The sequence below is a fragment of the Rhinoderma darwinii genome, chromosome 13 (genome assembly GCF_050947455.1).
Source record: "Rhinoderma darwinii isolate aRhiDar2 chromosome 13, aRhiDar2.hap1, whole genome shotgun sequence".
NCBI lineage: Eukaryota > Metazoa > Chordata > Amphibia > Anura > Rhinodermatidae > Rhinoderma > Rhinoderma darwinii.
Window position 1 is genome coordinate 44,134,001 of NC_134699.1, and position 24,777 is coordinate 44,158,777.

A 24,777-nucleotide genomic window follows, 5' to 3' on the forward strand; every position below is an offset into this window, starting at 1 on the left:
CTATATGGCACTGTGTGTCGGGGACAAAATGTATGTATATTATAATCAAGGACACAGTGTATGGTGCTATTATAATTAGAGGTGCAGAGTATGGTGGCCGGGAAAAGTCATAATAGAGGTCTGGATAGGATGGAGATAAGGAACAACTAGAACCTGAGAAGAGGTCACCTGTGAGCCACTTAATGTAAATGTTTATTCCGCCTCTAATCAGTACTGTAGTCACTGTATGATCTGCAGCGAGATGTTGGATGGTATGAATTTTTTTTGTGAAACAGCAACTCCGAGCATATCCTTACCATTGCTCATGCCATGCTGTGAGCTGTAGTTTTACACTGTACAAACCTATATGGCAGGGGTTGCACTAAATTGAGCTGTATTCGTGCTGGTGCTGTATTTATGTACAGAGCTTGGTTCTGGTGTTGTATATATGTACTGAGCTTGGTTCTGATGCTGTATATATGTACTGAGCTTTGTTGTCTTGTTGTTATATATATATATATATATATATATATATATAGTTACTGAGCTTGGTTCTCTTGTTGCATATATGTACTAAGCTTGGTTCTCTTGTATATATGTAGAGCGCTTGGTTCTGGTGCTGTATATATGTACTGAGCTTGGTTCTCTTGTACATATATACTGAGCTTTGTTCTGGCGCTGTGTATATAGACAAGCTTGTTTCTGGTGTTGTATTTATGTACTGAGCTTGGTTCTGGTGCTGTATGTATGTACTGACCATGGTTCTGCTGTTGTATTTATGTACTGAGCTTAGTTCTAATGTTGTATTTATGAACTGAGCTTGGTTCTGGTGCTTTATATACAGTGGATATAAAAAGTCTACACACCCATGTTAAAGTTTTTGTCATGTTGCAAAATCAGTCCAAGATGAATCATTTCAGAACGTTTTCCACCCTTTAAAGTCCCCTATAATCTGTACAATTGTATTGAAAAACAAACTGAAATCTTTTAGTGTGAAAAAATATAAATAAAGAACAAAAATAATGTGGTTGCATAAATATGCACACCCTTAAACTAATACTTTGTTGATTTACCCTTTGACTTTGACAGCATTCAGTCTTTTTGGGTAGAAGTCTATCAGCATGGCACATCTTGACTTGGCAATTGTTGCCTACTCTTCCTTGCAAAAGCTCTCCAAATCTGTCAGATTGCAAGGGCATCTCCTGTGCACAGCCCTCTTCAGGTCCCCCCACAGATTTTCAATTTGGATTCAGGTCTGGGCTCTGGCTGGACCATTCGAAAACTTTGATCTTCTTCTGGTGAAGCTATTCTTTTATTGATTCGGAGGTATGCTTTGGGTCGTTGTCGTGCTGAAAGGTAAAATTCCTCTTCATCTTCAGCTTTTTAGCAGAGGCCTGCAGGTTTTGTGCTAATATTGCCTGATATTTGGAACTGTTCATAATTCCTTCCACCTTGACTAAAGCCCCAGTTCCAGCTGCAGAAACATAGCCCGAAGCATAATGTTGCCTACACCATGCTTCACTGTGGGTATGGTGTTCTTTTGGAACATCCAGCCCGCTATATATACACCTTGAGACTGCGTCTCCGTGTAACTTTTAACCATTTTTTCAATAAAATTGGGAACAATTTTCCTTTTTAATCAAACACAGTGCTGGATTTTCTCTTTCTTTTTCCTGATATACCTACCGCTGGCCGTAGCGGGGATCCGTGCGAGGTGTCTGGAGACGCAACTACTAGTGAGCTGGAGGTCTCCTCCTTTCTTTACTATAATATGGTGTTATTTTGGTGATGCTAGTGTTGGCTTTACACCAAACATACATTTTGGAATTATGGCAAAAAAGTTCAACCTTGGCCTCCTCAGACCATAACACGTTTTCCCCACATGCTTTTGGCAGACTTGTAGGTATTTGCAAAACATAGCCAGGCTTGGATGTTTTCCTTTGCTAGAAAAGGCTTCCGTCTTGCCACCCTAACCCACAGCCCAGACATATGAAGAATACGGGAGATTGTTGTCACATACACTACACAACCAGTACCTGACAAAGTCCTGCAGCTCCTTTAATGTTGCTGTAGGCCTCTTGGTAGCTTCCCGGACCAATTTTCATCTTGTCTTTTCATCAAGTTTTGAGGGACGTCCAGTTCTTGCTAATGTCACTGTTGTGCCAAATGTAATCCACTTTTTGATGACCGTCTTTACTGTGTTCCATGGTATATGTAATGCCTTGTAAAATCTTTTGGTACCCTTCTCCTGACTGATGCCTTTAATGTGATGTAAGCTCTTTACGGACCATGGCTTTTGCTGTCACATGCAACATAGAAAATGTCAGGAAAATCCTAATAGAACAGCTGAACTTTGTATGGGGTTACTCAGAATCACTTTAAATAATGGCAGCTGTGTACTCACTACTATTTAACAAGAGTTTAAATGTGATTGGTTAGTTCTGAACACAACCACATCCCCAATTATAAGAGGGTGTTCACACTTAGCAACCACATTATTGTAGTTTTGTTATTTTTATTTTTTCCCTCTAAATGATTTCAGTTTGTTTTGGAAAATCGGAGGCAGAACGACTACAAACATCTGCCCGTTGATTTCAATGGGAAATACGGCGTTCTGTTCCGAGGTGGAGTTGCTAAAAAAAAGTCTGAAAATCAGGAGCAGTTTTCCCTTGAAAACAGCTTCGTATTTTCAGACGTTTTTGATTTTGTGTGTGCACATACACGAAGAATAATGAAAGTGAAGTGAATGACTCTTCAATTGACAATTTCACACGGCGTGTATTTGACTCTTTATTTGCGCATTTTACGTGCCAAAAACCGCATAAAAAAACGCTTAATAACGCTTTTCATTTACATTGGTAAAGTTCGCTGTTAGTACATACAACGCGCTTTTTTACACGCGTTTTTAAAAAAACAACGTTGTGTAAATAAAGAGGTGTCGAGTCAATTTCTTATATATAAGATATATCACTCTCCTCAAGCTAGAGTAAAATTCTTAGGTCAATACTCTAACTATTTTCAGATACAAAAGGGGACATGACAGGGATGCCCACTATCTCCTCTCTTGTTTGCTCTCGCCATGGAGCCTCTTGCACAAAACATTTGCCTAAATCAGGAGACATTAAGGGATACTGTTTAAATACCCACGAGTTCAAATTTAGCACATATGTGGATGATATAGTTTTATTCATTACAACACCACTCGTCTCTTTACCAAACATTATAGATACTCTCACTCGCTTTAGATCATATTAGGGATTGGTAGTAAATCCACTTGAATCAACTGCTATGCATGTTAATATGTCGCCAGGTCAAGTGGAGTTGATAATGATTGATTTCAATGGAAACATTCCAACTTAACATATTTAGGAATTACTCTTACCAGAGACCCAAATAATTTATACCTTAGAAACTACCCCAAAAAATTTGCATCTATCAGGAAACTATTAGAGGAATGGTCCAGATACCACATATCATGGATGGGCAGGCTCATCGCAGTTAGAATGACAATTCTACCCAAACTGCTGTATTTATTTAGGGCTCTCCCCGTAAAAGTTCCTTTACATGCTATCTCACATATACAGCAGATAATAAACAAATTTATATGGGCAAACCGTGGACCAAGAGTAGGTAAATCTACTTTGCATCGCTCCACCTTTAGAGATGGACTTAGCCTCCCAGACCTTAAATTATATTACTATGCCTCACAAATATCACAAATCGTCACCTGGAACTGTAATCCCAAAAGTGTTAAATGTGTTCTGTTTGAATCCATTACTACATCTCCTTCCTCATTTCGGGCGCTGATGTGGTCCCCAGAATTAAAATCTCACATTCCTGGTATTGGCAATAAAATTGCCAAACACCTCCCTAACACTCTGGCTAATATGCCGGGATAAGTTTAACCCCTTAAGGACGCAGCCTAGTTTGGGCCTTAAGGCTCAGAGCCCATTTTTCAAATCTGACATATTTCACTTTATGTGGTAATAACGTCGGAATGCTTAAACCTATCCAAGCGATTCTGAGATTGTTTTCTCGTGACACTTTGGGCTTCATGTTCGTGGTAAAATTTGGTCGATATATTCAGTCTTTATTTGTGTAAAATTGCAAAATTTAGAGAAAATTTACAAAAAATAGCATTTTTTAGAATTTAAATGCATCTGCTTGAAAAACAGACGGTTATACCACCCAAAATAGTTACTAGTTCACATTTCCCATATGTCTACTTTAGATTGGCATCGTTTTTTGAACATTATTTTATTTTTCTTGGACGTTACAAGGTTTAGAACATAAACAGCAATTTCTCATATTCTTAAGAAAATTTCAAAAGCCTTTTTTTGAAGGTGCCAGTTCAGTTCTGAAGTGGATTTGAGGGGCCTATGTATTAGAAACCCCCATAAAACACCCCATTTTAAAAACTAGACCCCTCAAAGTATTCAAAACAGCATATAGAAAGTTTTTTAACCCTTCAGGCATTTCACAGGAATTAAAGCAAAGTGGAAATGAAATTTGCAAATTTCATTTTTTCTGCTGAATTTCAATTTTATTCAATTTTTTTTTAGTAACAGAGAAGGTTTTACAAGAGAAACACTACTAAATATGTATTGTCCAGATTCTGCAGTTTTTAGAAATGTCCCACATGTGGCCCTACTGCGCTCGTGGACTAAAACACAAGCCCTAGAAGCAAAGAAGCACCTAGTGCATTTTGAGGCCTCTTTTTTATTAGAATATATTTTAGGCAGCATGCCAGGTTTGAAGAGGCGTTGAGGTATCAAAACAATGGAAACCCACCAGAAGTGACCCCATTTTGGAAATTACACCCCTCAAGGAATTCATTTATGGTTTTTGTTATCATTTTGACCGCACAGTTTTTTCACAGCACCTATTTGAATTGGGCTGTGAAATGAAAAAAATGATATTTTTTCCAATAAAATGTCATTTTTGATCAAATTTTCTTATTTTCACAGGGAACAACATACCCCATTTTGTTGCCCAATTTGTCCTTAGTGCGGCAATACCCCATTTGTGGTGATAAACTGCCGTTTGGGCCCATGGGAGGGCTCAGAAGGAAAGGAGCGCTATGTGTTTGTTGGAGTCCAGATTTTGCTGGATTGGTTTTCGGGTGCCATGTCGCATTTGCAGAGCCCCAGAGGTATCAAAGCAATGGAAACCCACCCGAAGTGACCCCATTTTGGAAACTACACCCCTCAAGGAATTCATTTATGGTTTTTGTTATCATTTTGACCGCACAGGTTTTTCACAGCACCTATTTGAATTGGGCTGTGAAATGAAAAAAATTATATTTTTTCCAATAAGATGTCATTTTTGATCAAAATTTCTTATTTTCACAGGGAACAACATACCCCATTTTGTTGCCCAATTTGTCCTTAGTGCGGCAATACCCCATTTGTGGTGATAAACTGCCGTTTGGGCCCATGGGAGGGCTCAGACGGAAAGGAGCGCTATGTGTTTGTTGGAGTCCAGATTTTGCTGGATTGGTTTTCGGGTGCCATGTTGCATTTGCAGAGCCCCAGAGGTATCAAAGCAATGGAAACCCACCAGAAGTGACCCCATTTTGGAAACTACACCCCTCAAGGAATTCATTTATGGTTTTTGTTATCATTTTGACCGCACAGTTTTTTCACAGCACCTATTTGAATTGGGCTGTGAAATGAAAAAAATGATATTTTTTCCAATAAGATGTCATTTTTGATCAAAATTTCTTATTTTCACAAGGAACAACATACCCCATTTTGTTGCCCAATTTGTCCTTAGTGCGGCAATACCCCATTTGTGGTGATAAACTGCCCTTTGGGCCCATGGGAGGGCTCAGAAGGAAAGGACCACCATTTGGCCTACTGGAGCTTTTCTGGTGCTAAGTCATGTGTGCAGAAGCCCCTGAGGTACCAGTACAGTTGAAACCCCCGAGAAGTGACCCCATTTTAAAAACTACACCCCTTAAGACATTCATCTAGAGGTGTAGTGAGCATTTTGTCCCCACAGGTACTGTGTAAAAGATAATGCGCAGCAGATGGTGCAGTGTGAGATTTGCAATTTTATATATGTATATGCCATTTCAGTGTCCAATATAGTGTGCCCAGCATGCGCCACCGGAGATATACACCCCTTAAATTGTAATGTGGGTTCTCCTGGGTACGACAATACCCTACATGTGGCTGTTATCAGCTGCCTGGGCATACGGCAGGGCTCAGAAGGGAAAGATGAGGGGGGTAAGCTGTGCGGAGTGCGTCAGGGTAAATTAAAAATCAAGGGATGTATGATACATTTTAAAACAATCTTTTATACAGAGCCCTGGTTTTTCGGGACACGTGTCACATTGGTATATTGTGTTCTTCCTTATCCCCCTCTTATAGCAGACTCTGCACCTCTTTTGACTCTTTCCCTTTCCACCGGTTTGGGGACCTTCTCCTGGAAAGTGTTGCCCTGGTACGATGCGTGTGGCCTCGCTTCCAGAAGTACTGGGTGCCCCCCCTTCCTGGTCCCTAAAGATTAGATCTTGAAATTCCAGGAAAGTTCCCCTCTGGCCTGCACATCGACGTAGCACATACGCATTGTACAAAGCCATCTGTATGATGTGCCCGGCCAGCTTCTTATACCACACCGCATGGCGCTGTAGGGCTTCAGGACTTGATTTGACAAGTCCATCCCTCCCATGTACCTATTGTAGTCCAGGATGCAGTCTGGTTTGGGGGTGGCCTTTCCTTCATATATCCTAAACCTGTAGGTATACCCTGATGCACTCTCGCACAGCTTATACATCTTCACGCCATACCTTGCCCTCTTACCTGGCAGGTACTGGCGGAATTGAACCCTCCCTTTAAAATGTACCAGGGACTCATCAATAGAAAAACACTTCTCGGGGGTGTATGCTTGGGAAAACCGGGCACTGGAACGGTCTAATAGGGGTCTCCGTTTATACAAACGGTCAAAACTGGGGTCATCTCGGGGTGGGCACGGCTCATTATCAGTATAATGTAAGAAGCGAAGTATTGCCTCATTTATTTATTTTTTTAGGTTCCAGTTCATTTCTGAAGTTGCTTTGAGGGGCCCATATATTAGAAACCCCTATCAAACACCCCATTTTAGAAACTAGACCCCTCAAAGTATTCACAACAGCATTTAGAAAGTTTATGAACCCTTTAGGTGTTTCACAGAAATTTAGAGCAAAGTAGAGGTGAAATTTACTCTTTTTATACCATTTTTTTTATAACACAAAAGGATTTATCAGAGAAACGAAACTCAATACTTATTGCCCAGATTCTGCAGTTTAGAGAAATATCCCACATGTGGCCCTAGTGCGGTAATGGACTGAAGCACCGGCCTCCGAAGCAAAGGAGCACCTAGCGGATTTTGAGCCCTCTTTTTTATTAGGCACCATGTCCGGTTTGAAGAGGTCTTGTGGTGCCAAAACATTGGAAACCCCCCAAAAGTGACCCCAATTTGGAAACTAGACCCCTTGAGGAATCCATTGTAGTTTTCTTGGGGTGCATGCGGCTTTTTGATCAGTTTTTATTCCATTTTTAGGTGGCGTGGTGACTAATAAACAGCAATTCTACTATTGTTTTTGTATACTTTTTTTTTTACAGCGTTCACCGTGCGCTATAAATTACATATTCACTTTATTCTGCGGGGCGATACGATCACGGCGATACCAGATGTTTATAGTTTTTTTTTATGTCTTATGGCGTTTGCACAATAAAATACGTTTTGTAAACAATCATTCACTTTTTGTGTTACCTTATTCTAAGAGCCAGAACGTTTTTATTTTTCAATCAATAAAGGCGTGCGAGGACTTATTTTTTGCGTAACGAACTGTATTTTCCATCAGTACCATTTTTAGGTACATGCGACTTTTTGATCTCTTTTTATTCCATTTTTTGGGAGGTGAAGTGACCAAACAATTGTGATTGTGGTACGGTTTATTAATATTTTTTTTTACGGCGTTCACCGTGCGGGATAAATAACAAAATAATTTTGTAGCTCAGGCCGTTACGGACGCGGCGATACCAATTATGTATAGTTTATTTGTTTGTTTATATATTTTTATTAATAATAAAGGACTGATAAGGGAAAAAGTGGGACTTTTACTTTTATTACTTTTAAAACTTTTATTTTCTTATTTTTACACATCTTTTTTTAACTTTTTTTTTACTTTATTACTTTGTCCCACTAGGGGACATGAGGGCAGGAGGCTCTGATCGCTATTCTAATACACTGCACTACATGCGTAGTGCAGTGTATTAGAACTGTCAGCTACTCACTGACAGCAAGCATAGTGGGTCCTGACGTTGTCAGGACCCACTAGGCTTCCGTCTATGGCATAGCCGGACGCCATTGTTTGGTGTCCGGTTGCCATAGTCACCATCGCCGGCCGCTATCGCGTAGCAGGCCGACGATGGCAGCTTAACCCCTAAAAAGCCGCTATCTCTATAGAACGCGGCTTTTAAGGGGTTAATCAGCGGGGACACAGCGATCGGTCCCCGCTGTAGGAGCTGTGACAGCTGCTGAACAAGACAGCAGTGTCACAGCTCCTGTATGTGTCGGGAGGACGGCCGAAACGGCCGTTACTCCCGAGACGTACTATTACGGCATGGAGCGCGAACGATACAGCTGCCATGACGTAATAGTACGTCAAGGAGCGGGAAGGGGTTAAACTTATGTCACATCCAACTTCTTTACAACCCCTATTACTTAGTTCTGATTTCCCCCTGGGATTACACCTGGAGGACTTTGGGTGGTGGACTACATGGGGTCTCAATTCCTTAATTAAATTATGCAAAGACGGTAAACTCCTCCCCTTTGAGACCCTACGACAGGACCTTCAAATCCCACTCAGGGAACATTATAGATATCTACAAATACACCACCTTCTTTCTAGATCTGCCTTTATACCACATGACTCCAGTCTAACTTTTTATGAAACTACCTGTCGCGGCTCACCTAGGGAAAAGGGGCTGATTTCAGTCTTGTACTCACAATTTAGAAATACAACATACAATGGTCCTACTACATATATGCTAGCTTGGGAAAGAGAACTAGGGACTTTGCCTAATTCGACCTCGTGGCAACAGATATATGATAGAACAGCTACAGTCTTCTTATCAAACAACATTAAGGAAAATTCATATAAAATCTTAACAAGGTAGTATCTTACTCCTGACCGAATAGCCAAATTATTCCAGGGTAGTTCCGATACCTGTTTTATAAATTGTGGTGGTAGGGGCACAATGGCCCACGTATGGTGGTCCTGTCCAGTGGTGCAGGCTCACTGGAAAAGAGTAGAATGCCTAATTAATTCTAAATTACACTTACAAGTCAAGCTATCTCCTTGGTCGGCGTTACTCAATGCGGACATCCCGAATATACCTAGACAAAGTAGAAAATGAATCTCACATATTCTATCCGCAGCAAAATGGGCAGTAGCAATAAGCTGGAAATCCCTAACTATTCAATTTTTGGGGACACTTAATAAAATTAAAGAGATACATCAGTTTGAGAAAATAGTCAGTATCCTCGAAAACAGGCTTCCAAAACTGTGATGCCCAATGGACAGTTTGGTCCTCGTAAAAATCGCTTAGAGACATTTGTTTGACTATGTGGATCACCTATACATGAAAGAACCAAAAAACTTTGATAAAGATAGCTGCAACAGATTTAGATTGTTTTCCGTTCAAGTACTTCCTTACTAACTTTTTCCAAATCGAACATGATATTCGAACATCACATAGAGATAACCCTTAACTGAGTTTTAATACACAGTAATCTAGGAATAGAATACGTGTATTGCACTAACACCATACTTGTGCATGTGTTTGAATATAAAAAAATAAAAAATATATTTTTGAATTCAAGATACATATGTTTAAGTATCGTTCTACCTCACAATGTTTACTACTGACAATACTATCATAGCTCTGCGAAGCTATAAATGCTCCCGACCTTTGGGAATATACACTGCTTTATCATGTCTTTTATTGACAAATAGAGTTTGGGAAAAAAAACAGGACTAGATCCAAGGTCTCTTGATGTAGGTACAAAAAGGAAGAGAGGCGAGGCAGCACTACCAAAATAGATGTGAGCTTTGTTCACCCAATGCGTTTCAGTCCACCAGGACCTTTCTCAAGCATGAAACGTCGCTTTGGGTGAACAAAGATCACATCTATTTTGGTAGTGCTGCCTCTCCTCTCTTCTTTTTGTACCTAAAAATTAAGAGGTGACACATTGTCACCATAAGCGCTTGTCCCCTAATGAGTTAGAAGATGTAAATAAGTTTTCACATTTTTTAATTTCCAAAAAGTTTTTTTTCTTATTTTCTTCTGGTAGGTCTTGGAGTAGTAAGCCTGTGCAGATGCCTCTGTTACACCCAGCTAGAATTGCTGTAAACATCTTGCACATTCATTTATGACTATTAAACTTAGTTGGAAAGAACATACTGGAACTTACCACAATATTACAGAGCACTAGAAAAAGTGCCATTTCCTTCACCAGTCTGCGGCTGATACTGAGACGTCCTAAACTTTGAAAATAAGCAAGAGAGGCCCTGTGGATTTGAAAGAGGGAGAGCCTACGAGGGGTTTCAGGATGTTCCTCTTTGTTTTCCATGTTGGCCTGTAGATGATAATGCTCCCTGTGCTCTTTTCTCATGCCTTCTATTATGAAAATATTTTGAAACATATGCTGTAAGATCATCAGGATAGAGTATGACAGGTTTAAAATGTTTAGCAGATTCCATGAACCAGTGGCTACAATAGCAACCATGGAATAATAAGAAATTGAGAGTTGACCAAAGGCAGCCCCAAGCAGGAGAATAATTTCTAGACTGCGTGTATAGTTTTTAGGTGGACTTCCGCGAATTATGTTCTTCTCATGATGTTTGTTTTTCTCTAGGCTAACTTTTTGCTTTGCCTGATGATTGTTGATGTCTGGATGTTCCGTCTGATCTTCCTCTTCCAGATTTCGCATTTCAATGTTCTCACACTTTTCCTCCTCTCTTACTTTGGGATGCGTAATATGTTCCTTGTCCTCAAAGTTCCTATTCTGTACTCCATTTGACTCTCTTTGCTCCTCTGCTTCTCCTTCCAGCTGCCCATGTTCTTTATTCTTCTCCACATTTCTATGCCTACATTCTCTAATCTCTTTTTGACTCTTTTCTATGGTTGGTTTATCAGGGTCTTCACAATTATCACTGTACTGTCTCGTGTGTTCCATGCGATGTTTCTCTCTAAAAGTTTGGGCAATTATTCCTATAAAGCAAGATATAACCATGACGGACAGCAGTATGATACTGTACATAAAATATAGAATGAAGGACGTGGTGGCTATAGTTCCTGCTGAAGCTTGCACTTGATACTGGATAAAGATACAAATACCGACTAGTAATGCAGCAAGGCCTAGAACTAGACCATAGAGGACCCCTTTCAGACGAAAGTTGGGATGGGACAATTCAGAGTGGTGAACTTCTCTCCTGCCAATATTCCTCCACATTATGTAAAGCATTGAAGCACAAATCAGACTGTATTCAAGGTTGAATGGGTATAAAGTCACATATCCCCGTTGAAAAGTCCAACAAGGTGAGAATTTAAGGCACAAGCATCCAGAAGATTTATTTCCATCTGGTGATAGAGGTAATATTGTTAGTTATAGAGCTCAATGACAATCCAGTGTTCAAAAATCAAGGGAATGTCATAAAATATTATGACCGTGTTGGGTCGGGATTACTTGCCTGATGTGGTGTTTGCTTGTAAGCTCTCAGACTCTCGGTGCATGGAGTCGTTTATCACAGCCAGGAGCCAAAGCAGTAAATTGGTGGCCATAGTTAACATAATGCCACATCTGGAAATTAAACTGAGATAAGTAGCTGTACAATATAAAAGTTAAACTGGAACTTTGGTTTTGTAAACCTGAAAAACGATGTAAAGTTTTTTTTTTCTTTACTAAAACAATGTATTATAGTGTTTAACGCAACTTTGTAATTGTTTTTTATGATTTTATTTTTCTACTTTTTGAGATACAGCTTCTATGTATCCCGGATACATAGAAGCTGTATCTTGCGCTGAAACCCAAATCTGTTAGGTCAGCGGGACTGACGGCTTTGGTGACAGTGGGTATGCGTGTCTCTGACACGCAGGATCCAGCTGTTAGGGATCACATCTACGTTCATAACACAAGTTCTAAAAGTAGATAAAAAGAACCAAATCATACAAATGAGTAAAAAATATTAGACTTGGTCATTTATTTACTGAGGAAGATGATCCAATATCACATATCTGTGAGTGGCAAAAGTATGTGAAATTTTGCTTTCAGTATCTAGTGTGACCGCCTTGTGCAGCAATAACTGCATCTAAACGTTTACGGTAATTGTTGATTAGTCCTGCACATTGGTTTGGATTAAGTTTAGCCGTTCCGCTGTACGAAACAGCTGCAACTCTGTTATGTTGGTGGGCTTCCCCCCATAAATTGCTCACTTCAGGTCCTTCCACAACATTTCTATTGGATTAAGGTCAGGACTTTGACTTGGTCATTCCAAAACTTTAACTTTACTCTTCTTTAACCAGTCTATGGTAGAACTCATGTGCTTAGGGCCGTTGTCTTGCTGCATGACCCACGTTCCCTTGAGATTCAGCTCATGGACAGATGTCCTGACATTTTAATTTAGAATTTGATGGTATAATTCAGAATTCATTGTTCCATCAGTGATGGCAATGGCCCACATTCAGCAAAACAGGCCCAAACCATGATACTACCAACACCATGTTTCACAGATGGTATGAGGTTTTTATGCTGGAATGTAGTGTTTTCCTTTCTCCAAACCTAACGCTTCTCATTTAACCCCTTCCCACTTTTGCCACTTCTGACCTTCCTGACAGAGCCTAATTTTAAAATCTGACGTGTCACTTTATGTGCTAATAACTCTGGAATGTTTTTACCTATCCAAGCAATTCAGAGATTGTTTTCTCGTGACACATTGGACTTTGTTACTGTTAAAATTTGCTCAGTACATTTAGTATTTAATTGTTAGAAACGCCAAAATGTAGTGAAAAATTGCAAAAATTAGCATTTTTCTAAATTTAAATGCATCTGCTTGTAAGATAGGCAGTTATACCACACAAAATTGTTGCTAATTAACATCCCCCATATGTCTACTTTAGATTGGCATAGTTTTTTGAACATCCTTTTATTTTTATAGGACGTTACAAGGCTTAGAACTTTAGCAGAAATTTCTCAAATTTTCAAGAAAATGTCAACATTTTTTTTACTGACCAGTTCAGTTGTGAAGTGGCTTTTAGGGCCTTATATATTAGAAACCCCCAATAAGTCACCCCATTTTGAAAAGTCGCCCCTCAAAGTATTCAAAACAGTATTTAGAAAGTTTATTTACCCTTTAGACATTTCATAGAAATTAAAGTAAAGTAGAGGTTAAATGTACAAATGTTTTTATTTTTTTTGCAGAAATTAATATTTAATTGTTTTTTTTTGTAACACAGAAGGTTTTACCAGAGAAACGCAACTCAATATTTATTGCCCAGATTCTCCAGTTTTAGGAAATATCCCACATGTGGTCCTAGTGTGCTTTTCAACTGAAACACAGGCCTCAGAAACAAAGGAGCACCTAGTAGATTTTGGGCCACCTTTTTATTAGAATATATTTTAGGCACCATGTCAGGTTTGAAGGGCTCCTGCGGTGCCAAAACAATGGAAATCCCCCAAAAGTGACCCCACTTGGGAAACTACACTCCTCAAGGAAATTATCTAGGGGTATAATGAGCATTTTGACCCCACAGGTTTATTGGAGAAATTATTGCAAGTAGGCCGTGAAAATAAAAATCTACATTTTTTTTCAAAGAAAATGTAGGTTTAGCTAATTTTTTCTTATTTCCACATGGACTAAAGGAGAAAAAGCACCATAAAATTTGTAAAGCAATTTCTCCCGGGTAAAATACCCCACATGTGGTCATAAACAGCTGTTGGACACGGCAGGGCTTAGAAGGGAAAGGGCGCCATTTGGCTTTTGGAGTTCAAATTAAGCAGGAATGGTTTGCGGAGACCATGTCACATTTACAAAGCCACTGAGGGAACAAAACAGTGGAAACGCTCAAAAAGTGACTCCATTTAGGAAACTACACCCCATGAGGAATTTTTCTAGTGGTGTAGTGAGCATTTTGACCCCACAGGTGTTTCATAGATTTTATTTGAATTGGGCAGTGAAATGAAATATATAATTTTTTCCAATAAGACGTACCTTTAGCTCCGAATTTTTCATTTTCTCAAAAATAAAGGAGAAAAAGCACCCCAACATTTGTAAAGCAATTTCTCCCGCGTACGGCAAAACTCCATATGTGATCATAAACTGCTGTTTGGGCACACGGCATTGCTCAGAAGGGAAGAGTGCCATTTTGCTTTTGGAGTGCAGATTGTGCTGGATTTATTTCTGGGCGCTATGTCGCATTTGCATAGCCCCTGTGGGACCAAAACAGTGGAAACCCCCAGAAGTTTATGAGAGCTTGTTTTTTGCAAGATGAGCTATAGTTTTTATAGGTACCACTTTTGGATACAAGCGACTTTTTGATCACTATTTATTTCAATTTTTGTAGGGCAACGTGACAAAAAAACTGAAATTCTGTCATTTTTTACACCATTCACCGTGTTGAATAAATTAAAATAATATTTCTATAGTTTAGGCCGTTACGCTCGTGGCAATACCTAATATGTATGGTTTATTTTTTTTTTCAATAATAAAGGACTTGATAAGAGAAAAAGGGCGATTATGTTTTATTTTATTACTTGAAACTTTTATTATATTTTTGACAACTTTTTTTACACTTTTCTTTAGTCCCACTAGGGGACTTGAAGGTCCAACTGTCCGATTTTTTTTTCTAATACATTGCACTACCTATGTGTAGTGCAATGTATTAGATCTGTCAGTCATTCAGTGACAGCAAGCCGATTAGGCTTCACCTCCGGGCGGGGCCTAATCGGCTTCCGTAATGGCAGAGCAGGAGGCCTTTGTTAGGTCTGCTGTTGTCATTGTAGCAGTCGGCAGCCCTGCGATTGCAGGGCAAAGCTGCCGATCTGCTGACAACCACAAAGATGCAGAGTTTAATGGCAGGGCAGGAGCTTGCCATTTGCAGCCACCGACACCCTGGCAATCTCATTGCTGGGGTGCGGATGAGCTGTGAACACCTTAAATTCAGCGATCACATTTGACCGCTGCATTTAATTGGTTAATGGCGGGGATCAAAGCTAACTTCAGTTCCTGCCATTACAGCAAGGTGTCAGCTGTAAGATACAGCACTGGCATTACATGACGTATACGTACGACAAATGTCGCGAAGGGGTTAAACCAAAAAGCTCTATTTTTTACTCCTCTGTCCACAAAACATTGTTCCAATAGCCTTTTGGTTTGACCAGGTGATCTTTAGCAAACTACAGAAGGGCAATGTTCTTTTGGGAGAGCAACGGCTGTCACCTTGCCATCCTGCTATGCACACTATTGTTTAGTGTCCTTCCACTGGCGTAGCTATAGGGGTCGCAATTGCGACCGGGCCCCGAAGCCAGGGGGGCCCACGGCCCCCCGCACCACATCAATAAAAAGTTACTATAGTAACTCGGGCCGCGGGCCCCTGTTACTATAGTAACATACTTTACTTACCTTCCTGGTTCCGGATCGCAGCGGAGGTCCTGACGTCAAGCGCTGTGCGCAGCGCATGACGTCACAGCGCTATGCGCCGCGCACAGCATCGAGACGACAGAACTCCCGCCGCGGCCGAAGAGGAAGGTAAGGTTAGCCCTGACTGGCGGGGTCTGACTCCCGGGACCCGCCAATCAGCTGTTTTGAAGGGGCCGCAGCACTCGTACGAGAGCTGCTCCCCTTCATTCCTGTCACTTCATTCCGGTCACACTATGAATCCGTGTCGGCGATTCACAGTGTGGGCGAGTATTGAAATGAAGGGGAAGCAGCTCTCGTACGAGTGCTGCGGCCCCTTCAAAACAGCTGATTGGCGGGTCCCGGGAGTCACATCAGCTATTGATGGCCTATCCTGAGGATAGGCCATCAATGTTTAGGGACTGTACAACCCCTAAGCCTACGATGTAGCAGGCTTAGGGGGCCCATGAGACAGGATCACAGATTGTGTGATCCTGTCTGCTGGGCCCTGTATCTAAGCCAATCACATGGTAGGCTTAGATACATGGCCCATGCGTGATCCTGTCTGCTGGGCCCTGTATCTAAGCCAATCACATGGTAGGCTTAGATACATGGCCCATGCGTGATCCTGTCTGCTGGGCCCTGTATCTAAGCCAATCACATGGTAGGTTTAGATACATGGCCCATGTGTGATCCTGTCTGATGGGCCCTGTATATAAGCCTACCACACTGTAGGTTTAGATACAGGGCCCCAGCACACAGTAATCTTATACTGTATAAGATTACTGTCTGCTGGACCCTGTATCTAAGCCTAACTTGTGGTAGGCATAGATACAGGGTCCCACAGACAGTATCACACATGGACCCTGTATCTAAGCCTAACACACGTGTTACTAATCATTTTTTGTGTGTTGTCTTACAGGTTCGGTCGTTGGACTACGGCGGATTCCAGGACTACTTCGATGACAGCTTTTTTTTTTATTATCAATAAAATGGTTAATGAGGGTTGTGTGGGTTTTTTTTTATTTCAATAAAATATTTTTTCTATGTCTTTGTGTTTTTTTTTAAATTATATTACTACCGCCTTAGTAATGGCCGCCGGCTGATTGACAGCATTCATTGCTAAGGCGGGGCTTAGTGTTAGCCGATGCAGAGGCTAACACTAACCCCCTTTATTACCCTGGTACCCACCGCCACCAGGGGTGCTGGGAAGAGCTGGGTACGATCCAGTACCTGACCATCTGTAGTGATGGTCGGCCACTGGGGTGGCCGCAGGCTGGTATTATCAGGAGGGGAAAGGCCAAAAACAGTGGCCCTCCCTACCCTGGTGATGCTGCCTGCTGCTGCTTTATTGTATCTGGCTGGTTATGAAAAATGGGGGGGACCCCACGTCATTGAAAAAAAAATAAAAAATAACAAATAACGTTGTGGGGTCCCCCCCAATTTTCATAACCAGCCAGATACAACACAGCAGCAGCAGGCAGCATTACAAGGGTGGGAAGGGCCACTGTTTTTGGCCTTCCCCAGCCTAATACTACCAGCCTGCGGCCACCCCGGTGCCTGCCCGTCACTACAGATGGTCGGGTACTGGTTCGTACCCGGCTCTCCCCAGTACTCCTGGTGGCGGTGGGTACCGGGGTAATAATGGGGGTTAGTGTAGCCTCTGCACCGGCTAACATTAAGCCTCGCCTTAGTAATGGAGGTTGTCAATCAGCCAGTGGCCATTACTAAGGCGGTGATAATAAAGTTTAAAAAGATACAAGCACATAGAAAAAATATTTTATTGAAATAAAAAAAACACAACCCTCATTAACCATTTTATTGAGAATAAAAAAAACGCCGTCATTGAAGTCCTCGAATCCGAAGTCCAACAACCGAACCTGTAAAAAAAACACAAACACACAAAAATAATCAGTAACACATAAAGAAGCAAAATTATTATTCTTACCTATCCTGGGTCCAGCGCTGGAGACGCAATGTCAGCGAGCTGGGCCCTGTATCTAATCCAATCATGTGTGATACTGTCTGCTGAGCTGTGTATCTAATCCAATCATGTGTGATACTGTCTGCTGGGCCCTGTATCTAATCCTATCATGTGTGATACTGTCTGCTGAGCCACTGTATCTAATCCGATCATGTGTGATACTGTCTGCTGAGCCACTATCTAATCCTATCATGTGTGATACTGCCTTCTGAGCCACTGTATCTAATCCTATCATGTGTGATACTGTCTGCTGAGCCACTGTATCTAATCCTATCATGTGTGATACTGTCTGCTGGGCCACTGTATCTAATCCTATCATGTGTGATACTGCCTTCTGAGCCACTGTATCTAATCCTATCATGTGTGATACTGTCTGCTGAGCCACTGTATCTAATCCTATCATGTGTGATACTGTCTGCTGGGCCACTGTATATAATCCTATCATGTGTGATACTGTCTGCTGAGCTGCTGTATCTAATCCTATCATGTGTGATACTGTCTGCTGAGCCACTGTATCTAATCCTATCCATAGTTTATAGGGTCGTAGTGCTATAGATATGCTATGCTGTCTCATACACACTTTTTTTTGGGCGGACACATATGTATTGGGGCTATTTCCCTGACATTTTAAGCCCTGAGGGTATGTTCACACGGCAGCGTCTGTTACGGCTGAAATTACGGAGCTGTTTTCAGGAGAAAACCACACCGTAATTTCAGCCGTAATGGCATGTGCAGGCGTCTTTCGCTGCGTCCATTACGGACGTAATTGGAGCTGTTTTTCTATGGAGTCCATGGAAAACGGCTCCAATTACGTCTGAAGAAGTGACAGGCACTTCTTTGAAGCGGGCGTCTTTTTTTTACTCGAAAAAAAAATGACCGTCGGCACAGAACATCGTAAGACCCATTCAAATGAATGGGCAGATGTTTGCCAACGATTTTGAGCCGCATTTTCGGACGTAATTCAATGCTAAAACGCCCGAATTACGTCTGTAAATAGGGTGTGTGAACCCAGCCTTAGTGACTCCCCCGGCTGCTAGTGCTGCATTGTTGGGTCACTTAGGAGACCCAGCGAGGCAGCTGAAAGCTGCGGACCGTCGGCCATGAGAAGTTTGCAGGGGGGGGGCCCAGTAAGAATTTTTGCATCGGGGCCCATGAGCCTTTAGCTACGCCCCTGTGTCCTTCTGATGGTGGACTCGTGAACTTTAACATTAGCTAATGCGAGAAAGGCCTTTAGTTGCTTAGAGGTTCCTTTGTGACCTCGCAGACTATTATACGCCTTGCTTTTGGCGTGAACTTTGTTGGTCGACCACTCCTGGTGAGGGTAATAATGGTTTTGAATTTCCTCCATTTGTACACAATCTGTCTGACTGTGGATTCCTTACTCTTTAGAAATGGTTTTGTAAACTCTTCCAGCCACAAACATTTATTGACTTTGAGAGATCCCTGTTTTTTAAAAAAAATAGAACAGGTCGCCCACTCACACTATAATCATCCCATGGATTGATAAAACCTGACTCTAATTTCACCTTCAAATTATCTGCTAATCCTAAAGGTTCACATACTTTTGCCACTCACAGATATGTGGTGATGGATCGTTTTCCTCAATAAATAAATGACCAAGTCTAATATTTTTGACTCATTTGTTTGATTTGGTTCTCTTTATCTACTTTTAGGACTTGTGTAAAAATCTGATGCAGTTTTAGGTCAGGTTTTATGCAGAAATATCGAAAATTCTGAAGGGTTAACAAACTTTTAAGCACCACTGTATAACATTGTTAGCCTAACCTTAAGCTATCAATGTGTGATTATTGGGGGTATAACTCCATCGAGCTGCAGAGTCAATGGGCTGCAGCCCCGTTACTGCAGCACCCGACACGTCACCTCTCTTGTCCACATCAATTACGCTGTGTCGGTTACTATAATGAGGGGGCTGCAGCACCCCAGCAAGCCATTTCATTCTGCTGATCGTACAGTACTACACTATTCTTGCTATCAAACATTCTGGAGATCTTACCAGTCTGTCAAAACACCAGTGTGAAAAGAGCCTAAAATATATCTGCCTAGAGTGGATGCTGTGTAGCTCATAGAGGATTGACTAGACTGGATACATTCATAGCAAACTCTCCGCTATGGGCAGGGCTAGGCGTCTGTATGGGTTTTCAACCTCTGGATATTATTGACAAAGTTTCCATTCACTGATAGCAAGTATAGATCTTGAAACACAAAGTATATTAGATACTTGCAGAACTTTTCATTATACAATGAATATCTTTATTTAAATAGACAGCCCCTTTAACATCTGCCCTCCACCAACAACCACTGCATACAAAGGTTTGTTTTTATTTTATTTTTTGCTGCTATCAAACCAATTAAAAATAATTCCATAAGGGCCTGTTCAGATCATCGTTCGGTTCCGTTGATGGGTTCCGTCAGACCTTTCCGTTAGGGGAACCCATCAACGGAAATCAAACGGAAACCATAGCTTCCGTTTGCATTACCATTGATTTCAATGGTAATGGATTCCGTTTGTCTCCGTTCCGAAAGGTAGACCTTGTGGAAACGGAAACCATTAGCAACTGAAGTATTACCATTGAAATCTATGGTAATGCAAACGGAAGCCATGGTTTCCGTTTGCCTTTCCATTGATGGGCTCCTCCGATGGAAAGGTCTGACGGAACTCATCAATGGAAACCTGACGCTGGTGTGAACCGGCCCTTACACTGATAAAATAGGTATCCATTCCATAATATCATAGGTTAGACTACAGGATAGTAAACAAGTAATTCATTTTTTAGCAGGAAAAGACTGGGCAAACCTGACTAACCCTGCAATTGTGACAATATGGTCACATCTACCACATCACCACTGCTCATAAGAACCCTAAGAATTACATATGCCAGTTCCTCACAGGAAACATACATGGAACCAATCAACAGATCCTTCCCTTCACATGCACAGTTCAAGCCTCTCATCAGATTTCATTAACATTTACATATTACAAGTGTATAATACGTGACTGACACAACTGTATACGTTTTCTCAGGTAATAAATAGGGGATTGATAAAATTGGCACTATTATTCTGTTACTCCTCCTCATGTGTACTTAAATAGGCTATTTAGGACTCTCAATTTATGGTCTAACCAAAAAGCGTAACTTTCTTTTCAGATTAAGTTGTTATATGTATAAGAGGAACATGAATTGTGTTCTGCGTTTTTTAGCAGTTTTCCCCTTTGCAGTCTCTATCTCTAATTCTCCGTTTTCTCTGACCTTGTGGGTGGAGCCTAACTGGTATCATGTCTCCTATATACTTCACACAGAGAAAAGGAGAATCCTGCACTCCTATCTTTGTCTATCACATACATAGAAGCTGCAACAGTATGGAAGGGATTACACAGAAGCCAGAGCAGTATAGCTGAGAATCCAGCACTGGGATGAGCTATAGCTCTTACTAGAAAGTGCAGCACATATGTGTTTCTCTCTCTCTCTCTGTGTGTTTCTCAATCTCTCTCTCCCTCTCTCTCTCTCTCGTGTTTCTCTCTCTCATGTGTTTCTCTCACTCAGACTATGAAGAGACACACCCCTACTTCCTGCAGTCAGTCTCCTCTGCTCTGTAGCTAGGGACAGATTTTGCTTGACAACACAGGGTGGACAGCAGATTACAGGAAGGGAGACACCTAGCAGCAGTAACTTCACACAGAATTTGCATTAATATAACAACAACATTTTAACAGTAAGTAAATGACAAAGTTGATCTGGTATACTTTTAGATTAGAATAATTTGTTTAAAAATGGCCATCAATGTATGATTGCTAAGGGTACGATCCCCAGACCCCTACCGATCATCAGAACAAAGAGGCCACAGCACCTATGTTGCTTCTCTGGCACATTGCTGTACATACAGGTGCTGCTGTGCATGGTACTGCATCTCAGCCCAATTATCTAAATGGAGCTGAGCAGGATAGAGATTCAGTACCAGGCACAGCCATATTCATAAACACAGGTCTGTGCCTGGATTAACAATGAAGAGGCAATGGCACTTGTTCTGCTGATCGGTGGCGGTATCGTAGGTAAGCCATCGACTGAAGTCCCAAACGACCCCTTCAATATTATTCCACAATGTCTGTTTTTTTTTTGCTAAATACCATCTCCATGCATTTCATATTTAATTTCTTCACACCCACCTACTAAAGTTGTGCTGTGCCTGAATACAATCCCTGCAGGAAAGCCATAGAAAAGACGTCTGCAAAGGAAAGCGTGTCAGAGTACAATAGTAAAACAAATCGGAATCCAGTCTTCATTGCTTTAAGAAGATTTCCACATAGAATGTAAAATTAGTCATATCTGACATCTAGGACACCAACTGATCCTAAGAAAGAGGGGTGCAAGGAACTGCAACAGTGCTCCATTCAGGATTGATGGGCGTCCCAGTAGTTGGACCCCCACCAATCAAAAAGAAATGGCATATCCTAGCAATATGCCATCACTTTGTATGATGGGAAACCCCCTTAATGATCGAGGGTTGTCATTATGCTGCTCCAGACCCCCTGCTAGGGAGTCAGAACTCGAGCCGTCCATGTATTACATTTACTTCTATTCATCTAAATGGCGACCATGTAAAACTACATTAGTTGTTTTCCGGGGATGCCTGGGACTTTAAAGGGACATACCAAAGGGGTTAGTATTGGGACCTATGTTCAATATGGAAATGTTATTCTGTAAGCCTTCAATGAGATCATTAATAAATATAAGCTTTGTAGGGTTATTGATATAGAAAATGAGCATATTATATTACAGGGAACTTAAAGGCTAGGGCAGAGATATGACAGATCACATGGAGTCTGACGGTGTGTATCTTTGCTGATTTCCAAAACTATAGAGCACCTAAACCTTTTTGGCACCATAAATATCACAACTTTCTAAGCAGTCTGTAGCGTCCATGGCCGCGCATCGTTGGGATTACTCGCCACCCGGCGGCCACAGCCATGGATCTGTGAGCGTTGGCCCACTTCCGCTCCGGTCCGCTGTGTCCCTTTAGGGTGCGCGCGCACGCTCGTGCCCGGCTTTAAAGGACCAGCCCACGCAAAAGGGAAATTATCATTAATTAACCCATGATCACCCTGGATTATAAGAAGGGCCCTGCTCCTTTGCTCATTGCCTGAGCGTTGTTGTGTTTTCCTATGTTAGTCTTGCAAATGGTCCCTTTAGTTTTAACCTGTTCCCGTGCCCTGCTACCTGTACCCCGTGCTATTTGTTCCTGTGCCTTAAACCTGTTGGAGTTGTGCTGTGCCACCGATTTCGCCTGCTGTTACACCACGTCTGGTGTCTGCTGTCAAGGTCCCATCTGTGCCTAGCCGTTGCTACTGTCTGAACCACTACAGGTACCCTTGTGCTTTGACTATTTATATATTGACTTGGTACTCTGTTGGCCAGCTGCTATCCCGGTATGGCCCAGTGGGTCCATATACCCACAGATCGTGACACAGTCATTGAGGTGAATGGACCTTTGCTTAGAATGTTATGTCAGAGATTTCTAATGACTGAAATCTCAGTGGTGCTGAATATTTTTGAGGGTTCTAAGGAGCACCTGCTCTTAGCTCTACTTATTGATGGTGGCCAAGCTCATGGACTACATGGACGTTATTTTTGAAGATCAATTTTTTTATGAATTTCTCCTTTAAACCATATAAACGGTCAAATATTCACAGACAGGCAATTGACATTACTTAAATAAAATACCTTCCACTTGGTAAACTCTTACTTTGATAAACAAGTTAAATAATCAAAGGCTTCTGGTGGGAAGTTTTAATTATGAACATGTCTATGGAATAGATCGGTTCATGTTGGAACATTTGTGAAAATAATAGGTGTTCCCTATGTGACTCTAGGGTTACCATCTTGCCAATATATTTTCAAACATACAATTGGTTCATGCTTAGATTAATTTCATACGCAGTAAACTGAAGGGACAGAATGAATGTATTGTAATATAAGTGTTTAGTCCAATTGCAACTGCAGGTACATGGTTAATCTGGTAACCGCAACCAAGTTTTTTTTCTACTAAACTATTAAAATTAAACCTCTATTTACAAATAAATCCAGGGTTGGACTAAGACATAGCATAATTCAATAGATTGTTACCTGTATGATTATAAAGATGATTTCCATGACAGAGAAGACAATATCCATTGACTGCTTACACGTCATCAAACTTGAATCATATCCAATTTTAAAGACCGTCAATAGGAGGCTACAGATTCCAAACAGAACAAGAGATGCTGAAGAGAAGGAAAGATAATCCATTTAATTTCAATAAGACCCATTAAATAGGTTGTATGAGATTAACAAAAATAGTCTATTTATTTTCAGAAATAGTGCCGCCCCTGCCCATGGCCTGGAAAACAGAAAACTAGGGAAATCAACTTCATACCCAAATGTAAGGGGGTGCAAAAAGAGAACTTAGACATTGATCCGCACACCTTACTTGTTCTGCAACCGGAAAAGACCCTGGGTGTGTATCCCGCAAGTGGTAGCGGACCATGTCCTGCAAAAATCTTGTACCGAGGGTAGGTAAAGGTCCAGTTTCTTCAGTGTCTGCAACCGACAAGCTAAGGGCCCTTCGGAGACCGTAACGTCCAAGCTGTGTGCCAATCCTGTAACTGCTATGCGGAGTACCACTGTTGTAATTATTACACTTTATCCCCTAGCCGGAGCAATTATTGACTGTACTGTGTCTGCCTCTATTACTGCGCCATCGTCGGGTGGTGTCCCATGTCAGGGTCAAGGGCCAAACTCTCAGAAAACTGATCCTCTTACACACCCATGTAATGCTATCAATATGTATGTATGTATGTATGTATATATATATATATGTATATATACATTCCATACATAGATGGGTGGGTGATTGGATAACAAGGATGTATATTTTATACTAAGAACAGTTATCTAACCCCCTTCCACTACCATAACATTTTGGTTTATATCCTGCAGAATGATGAATTTTCATATTGTGTTGTATGATGTTTTGCAGGTGACGCCATTCTTCATTAGGCTAGGACATTGTCGACAAATGTGCTCTTTACAATGTTCTCATTAGTGTTCGCACATTTTGTGTAGTTTTATCTAGTTTCCTTCAAGTCACGTATGTT

The 24,777-nt window shown here is 41.2% G+C and overlaps 1 protein-coding gene across 1 annotated transcript in view; it reads right to left on the bottom strand.

Moving 5' to 3' along the window:
• Positions 1–24,777, bottom strand: part of LOC142665528 (proton channel OTOP3-like) — a 34,190-nt gene that overhangs the window by 3,819 nt on the left and 5,594 nt on the right. Inside the window, 4 exon segments of the mRNA XM_075845237.1 lie at positions 10,444–11,612; positions 11,723–11,832; positions 21,805–21,869; positions 23,768–23,904. Coding sequence (XP_075701352.1) covers positions 10,444–11,612; positions 11,723–11,832; positions 21,805–21,869; positions 23,768–23,904 — 1,481 coding nt within the window.